The following is a 7440-nucleotide window of genomic DNA, read 5'->3' on the forward strand; positions in this document are numbered from 1 at the left end:
TAAATGATCAACTTGTTGAAAGGTAGTCAGGGCGCTCATATGGAAGTGTGCCACTGTATTTGGGAAATGCGCGAGCAGGAATCTTGCACTAGAAAACAGACGCTGGATCTCCAGTGGCGCGTGAGGACGATTAAAACCTACAAACCATAATTGCAAACACCTATTTTAAACATATTACATACATCGTACATCTTCCCAGGGCGATCTAGATGGGATGCAATTAAGTGACGTGTCACCACTGATATCTTATGAAACCGGAAAGATAAAAACATTGCGAATATGTTTAGCGCATTTTCCGGATTGCTTCATTTTATTTGGTAGCTTTGAGAAAGCAACGCACACTACCGACGAGCAAGACACGAACTGGCCACCTAGAACCGTTTTGTGGAATTTATGGTGAATTTTCCATATTGACATTACCATTTGGATGGACTACTGTTTGGATTTTTCTACGATTATACTTGCCTTGGCATTCGAGATGGGCTATTTGACGTCACTGTTACAAATCGTTGCTGCGGTCCAGTTGAGCCTTTTACCTGCACAGGTGAGCATATGGGCCGTCTTTTTTTTTTACAGGTAACCTGCATAAATTATACTCCACATACTGATGCTACACTGCAAAACGAGAATGCTGTTTTAATCCACGGAACGAGACGACTTGATCCTAGCGTTATAGTTTTATCGCCTATCTAGGGTGGGAGTTCGCAAAAGACGCGTTCTTTTAATGTGTCGGTCTCGATGTAGCTTATGGACGCTCTAATGGACGTAGCGCATCTTGCTACGTTTTTAAATAACCATGTCAAATGAAAAGTAATTCAACTGTAAAAAGTTAAAGAAAACGTGTCTTGAGACCTGTTCTGTTGCTCTGTATTTGAACATAAGAACGCGTCCAGTGTTATTTGTCCCGTAATGACCCTTTGTGTAAAAGCCTAGGCTGTTTAAAACGTTCTTAAAGTATTGCTGTTAGCTTTCGTGTTCAGAATAGAGATACCCAATGAATAGGCTTCCTTTCTAAAAAAATAAAAATAAAAAAAATAATTGATTGAGGAGAATTTGAACGTGTCTACGTGCAGTTGACGGTCAGACCTGGATGAATGAATGGAGTCAGTTTACTTTTGACACGGCTTCCAGTAAAGCCTCCAGACGGCTGTTTTTATAACACCCTCTATAACTTGATCCCTTTTTGAAGTGCTGCAAGAGAAAGTGTTGAGTCATGAAACGAAACGTGACGAACTGCATCACCCTCTTTATCCCACAGGCATGTGTGACACACTGTTCTCTTTACTCACTAGTGATGAATGAATGCCAAAATCATCAGACAGATTCTATCTTTATATGCCTTCTACTGTTGTCAAAGATAATGAGAGACCAATTAGGCAACATAAGTATGTCAAAGTCAGCCTCAGATCTGAACAAGCATGTGCTTTTAACTACTCCAAGATATAAACAAAAATGACATACTGTCTATATACATTCAAACTGTTCACTATGAAATGTCAAAATGTTGAATAAGAAGATCATTGTCCCACAGCTCAAGGTAAAATATCGCACCTCATGTTATGTGAGATGGCTAAGTTGAGCTGTAATTGTCATGAGAGTCCACCTCAATATTCTTATCTTTTCCTCTGTAACAAAAAAGCAGCATGCTTTGAACAATGATATTTTATTGTGTTCACAAATGGGCTTTGATATGTCACATTCTATGCACCTGTTAATCATAGGTGAAGCCAAACAGTGTTAGTTAGACCACTACAGCTCATTTGTGGTAGGGTCTCGACCGCAATCTTGACAGTTTTTATCACTCATTCTCTTTCAGCTGAATGTAAAACCTCACATCCATTTTTTTCCTGTACATCATTGAAAAAAATAGTCGAGAGGATAATGGTTTGCTGCAAATCTACTATTCTCTACTTACAGAAGCTTAAAAAGAGCAGAGACGGACATTAATTTAAAAGAGTGTAAATATGTTCTTTTGTCATTCAATATTAAAGGGATACTCCACCCCAAAATGAAAATTTTGTCATTAATCACTTACCCCCATGTCGTTCCAAACCCATAAAAGCTTCATTCGTCGTTGTGTCGGAACACAATTTAAGATATTTTGGATGAAAACCGGGAGGCTTGTGACTGTCCCATTGACTGCCAAGTAAATTACACTGTCAAGGTCCAGAAAAGTATGAAAGACATTGTCAGAATAGTCCATCTGCCATCAGTGGTTCAACCGTAACGTTATGAAACGACGAGAATACTTTTTGTACGCGAAGAAAACAAAAATAACGATTTTATTCAACAGTTCGTCTCCTCTGTGTCTCTCCGCATCACTGTAGCGCCATTTTGGAGAATATCGGCTGAATGCAAGCAGCGTACGCTATTCTGTGTCAGCCGCGCTGCACAGATGCGCTGTTTTCATTCAGATCAAAGCGTAAATACATGCAGAAAATGTATCCTTGTGTCGCGGCTGAGACAGAATAGCATACGCTTCTTGCGTTCAGCGAATATTCTCCAAAATGGCACTATGGTGATGCGGAGAGACACAGAGGAGACGAATTGTTGAATAAAGTCATTATTTTTGTTTTCTTCGCGTACAAAAAATATTCTCGTCGCTTCATAACGTTACGGTTGAACCACTGATGGCAGATGGACTATTCTGACGATGTCTTTCATACTTTTCTGGACCTTGACAGTGCAATTTACTTGGCAGTCAATGGGACAGTCACAAGCCTCCCGGTTTTCATCCAAAATATCTTAAATTGTGTTCCGAAGACGAACAAAGCTTTTACAGGTTTGGAACGACATGGGGGTAAGTGATTAATGACAAAATTTTCATTTTCGGGTGGAGTATCCCTTTAATCCTGCTACTGGCAGGTCAGAACAAGGTTTATCAGGCGTAGTAAATCCAAAAACCACACACTTCTTCCGGACCCCACAAATGACTTACGCCTCCATTCACTTTTACCAAATTCACATGCCGTCTGTCATATCACTGACCATAGACCAGGTGTGGGTGCGTCAGAGTGTGCTTCTGTTTCCTCTTGTCTCTCTCTTGTGCTTGCGGCAAAACTTAGATTGAATTTATTTTAGGAGTTACAGGAAGTTGGCAACCACCTGCTGTTACTGATGCTGGTGATTATTTAAAAGAAAAGGTTAAATTAAGCACTTCCTCTGTAAAATAGTAATATGTGCCTTTGAATTGTTTTAATCTGCTTTTGTTGTTGTATGGATTTTGAATTGTTTCTATTTGTTTACTGATCTTCTCCTTGTTATATATTATTGTATGTTGTGCAGCACTTTGGTCGGCCTTGTTTCGTGCTTAAATGTGCTCTAGAAATAAAACTGAACTTGAACGTGAACTAAATATGAATGGGAATCTTTCCATCTAAATGCTCAAAAAAGTAGCATTCATTCTGTTAATGGTTCAGTGACATGACACCATTTTGGTGGATCTATTATTCATTGAATGCAGCTGTTTCATGATAAGCATGATTTTAATATGATTATTGTTTGTAATTGTAATAATATTGTTATTAAAATTCATGTTCGTATTTTTTGTGGGCATAAAGTAAAAAATTTCAAGGTACACATCTGTCCTGAAATCATAATGAATAAAATAAGTCCTTTAAAATTTCAGATAATTTGACCTTGACAAAGTAAAAAAAAAAATGCATACATACTTTTTAAAATAATGATTATTGTGTTTGCTCATATACAACTTTAATGACTGATAACTTGTTTAAATTTTAAGAGCACTTTTAAGAGCTTCTTGACAAAAGGTATAAAAGGTATAACAAATTAACAGTACTTTCCACCTTCCTTAAAGGCCTTGTCTTTTTTTTTTTTTTTGCTTTTATACAATGTGTTCATCTCCTGTTCCTTCTTTGAATCTCCTGTTCCCTATTTCAGAAGGATCTGTATGAAGCAGTCTTGTAATGATCACTCGTGTAAGGAAGGGAGTTGCTGTATCATTTCCAAAGTTGGATAATCGGCTCACAGATGGTTTCTTTAAACTTAAGAAAAATCTATCAGGGAATCTGTTTGTGTGACAGAGGTTAAAATACTACACACAGCTTAAAACTGTTCGGTATGGGTATACATAGGATTATACATACAGTGGGTACGGAAAGTATTCAGACCCCCTTAAATTTTTCACTCTTTGTTATATTGCAGCCATTTGCTAAAATCATTTAAGTAAATTTTTTTTCCTCATTAATGTACACACAGCACCCCATATTGACAGAAAAACACAGAATTGTTGACATTTTTGCAAATTTATTAAAAAAGAAAAACTGAAAAATGCTCAATTTAAGGGGGTCTGAATACTTTCCGTACCCACTGTACATATGTAAATGCAATAGTTTTAACTACACAAGTTTGATTTCATGCTATGTTGCATTACATAATGTGTCATCCTGCAATTAAAAAAATTAAAATCTCAGGCTTGCAACAAAGGGTGCTAGCAGGTATTAGCATAAGCAGTCATCTTTACGATCTGTCACAACATCAGATATTCACTACACAGTTACCGTTAACACGTTACAGTTAACACTTTATTTTAGGGTCTCTTAACTAGTTGCTTATTAGCATGCATTTTACTAGAATATTAGCCATTTATTAGTACTAATTAAGCACATATTAATGCCTTATTCTACATGACCTTATTCTACATCCCTAATCCTACCCAATACCTAAACTTAACAACTACCTTACTAACTATTAATAAGCAGCAAATTAAGAATTTATTGAGGGAAAAGTCGTAGTTAATATTGAATAAGTGTTCCCTATTCTAAAGTGTTACCCCATGGCCAAAAGAATTCACGATAACAATAATCTTGCAATTCCAATAGAAATTTTGAATATACTGGCTCAATCAAATTCATCTTAAACTTTATTTTGGGGTTTCTCATTTTTGGCCAATGAAACACTCAAAATACAAGTGTGGGGAGGGGGAGAGAGAGTTTGTAATCATAACTGTACAAAAGCATCCAAAAAAACCCCCAAAAAAACTTACTGTTGATCAGCACATCCTGCAGACTGGTGAGTGTGTGCCTTTCTTACGGAATTTAAAAAAATTAAATAAAAATACTCCCACACTGGCGAGCTAACTTTAAAAAAAAAAATTCTTGCTTTTGTCTGACATCTCCTCTGACATGATTTTGTTCAGCAATAGCTACACACTGCGTTATCTTTTTTTCCGTTTTATGATGGATGACAACCAGCGTTAAGGTGAAATACTGCCACCTACTGTGTTGGAGTGGCACTTAGATCAGTAGTTCCCAACTTCGTTCCTGGAGTACCCCCAATACTTCACATTTTGCATGTCTCCTTAATTAAACACACCTGATTCACCTTATCAGATCATTAGTAGAGACTCCAAGTAAAGCCACTTTATGGCAAGCCTCCAGGTTTAGCAAAAAAAAAAAAAATGCATAATGCTCCAGTACATAGGGAAGGAGACCAGTGACCAGTTTTTTTTTGTTTTGTTTTTTTGAATGGATGTCATTGGAGGGGAGGCTTCACTACGTTGAATAAACTAATTTTGTAGAAATACAACTACTTATTTAAAGGAGAGGTCTAATGCTATTTCATGCATTATGACTTATTTACACTGTTAAAGAGTTGGATTCTCATGCTAAACATGGCCAAAGATTCAGAAAACGAGTTGGAGTATTTCTGTGTCAAATACACTCTTTCAGGGTTTGTTTAAGTTTCAGGAAGTTTTTTTTTTTTTCAAATATGGCCCTGTATGATGTCATAAAGGGCGGAATTCCTTGTATGGGCATTTCTCTCGGAAAAAAAACATACTGTTGATCAGCACTTCCTGCAGACTGGTGAGTGTGTGCCTTTCTTACGGAAAAGCACGCACACATCAACCAGAGCAAGCGCAAGAGCAGCCCATCAATGTTCTTCATTCGGGTTACGGATGTCGTCGGCAGCGCTGCACAGGACTTGCTTGAAAAGGATTTGTCATTTTGTTTTTAGACCACAAAATCAACAACGTCACCAAAGAAGTGTGTTTTTGGTTGTGAGGGAAAGAAAACCTTGTTCAGTTTCCCAAAGAGCCCAGCGTTAAGGGAACAGTGGATGCAGTTTGTTTCTCCGGTGCAGCAACAGAGTGGTGCAAGAGTGTGTGTGTGTTCCCGGCATTTCAGTGACAAATGTTTTATAAACAAATTAAATAAAATTGAAGTCGGTAAAGTTTTTGTTCCTGTTTTATGTTGATGCCACAGCCTGCTACGCAAAAACTTCGCATGCTTGTGACTCTTTAGCTCCGCCCACGGCACGCCTCCAGGAGCTCGACTGTTCTCGGAGAGAAGCGGTACAGCTGTATCTGTCTTTTATAAATCTGATAAAACTAAAGACTCTTTGGAGATATGTAGGATGCAGTACTACTCTATAGGTACTCAAGATTAACATTAGATTGGCAGAAACTGTGTGTTATGTCCCCTTTAATGAATTTACAGCTTATCGGCTAATCTTCAACATGTTTGCCATCAAACATACATTCTCGATTGATCTATTTTATAGTTTACATGTCAATTTCGTGGCAAGTAGGATTCAGTGTACGCCACTTGTTATTAATTTCAATGGTATCCGCAAACAGTGATTAACTGTCACACAACTCTGACAGAAACTTAAAGGGGTCATATGATGTTGCTTAAAAGAACATTATTTTGTGTATTTGGACACACGTCGGGCTAGAGTGAGTGGCGGCCGGCGGCTAGAGTGAGCGGAGGCCGGTGGGCTAGAGTGAGTGGCGGCCGGCGGCTAGAGTGAGCAGAGGGGGCGGATTCGACGAAGGAGCGGCCGGCGGGCTTGCGACAACCAAGGAAAAATTGAAATCGCATCATATGACCCCTTTAAGGACATCAAGGCTGTGATGTGATTGGTTATTGAGGTACACATGAAGTTGGATGTTACACTTTCTCTAATCAGATCTGCTCCGAGATCTGAAATGGGACAGCACAAAGGAGACATGACAAATGTGCAGTTTTGGGGTACCTCCAGGAACATGGTTGGGAACCACTTACATACATACAGTAGTTAATGGTGCTGGATTATTTACAATGTCTACGTCCAAAATTGTATACTCTCTGAATAGGTACTTGTTTTTAAAAAAAATAATTACTTTGTGACAGTTAAAAAAGTATGTTCTATATAGTATGAATGTGTGTAGTATGAATTTAATAAGAACTTACTACATTTGCCATGTTGTCGTTGTGGTCATTGTCATATGACCAGCATCAGTTGCATCGCTTCACTAACATTCATCTCCCGGGGCCTCATGGGATTGTAAAGTGTCCACTGGATGTACACTTCAGAATCTGTAGCAAGTAGTAGGTCATCTGGGTACTTTTTGACTACTGTTTTATGAGCATTCAGACAAATTACTCTTTCCAGGGAAGTATGAAGTATATTTCAGATGCAGCCAATATGTGTATTATA

The 7440-nt window shown here is 38.1% G+C and overlaps 1 protein-coding gene across 1 annotated transcript in view; it reads left to right on the forward strand.

The window, feature by feature from the left end:
• The first annotated feature begins 289 nt into the window (after positions 1-289).
• pgfb (placental growth factor b) overlaps positions 290-7440 on the forward strand; it is a 29593-nt gene continuing 22442 nt past the window's right edge. The window contains exon 1 of the mRNA XM_016543508.1: positions 290-544. Within this exon, the coding sequence (XP_016398994.1) occupies positions 428-544 (117 nt within the window). The 5' untranslated portion in view covers positions 290-427. The remainder of the gene's footprint in view (positions 545-7440) is intronic.

The sequence above is a fragment of the Sinocyclocheilus rhinocerous genome, unplaced genomic scaffold (assembly GCF_001515625.1).
Source record: "Sinocyclocheilus rhinocerous isolate Xijiao unplaced genomic scaffold, SAMN03320098_v1.1 scaffold1635, whole genome shotgun sequence".
Lineage (NCBI taxonomy): Eukaryota > Metazoa > Chordata > Actinopteri > Cypriniformes > Cyprinidae > Sinocyclocheilus > Sinocyclocheilus rhinocerous.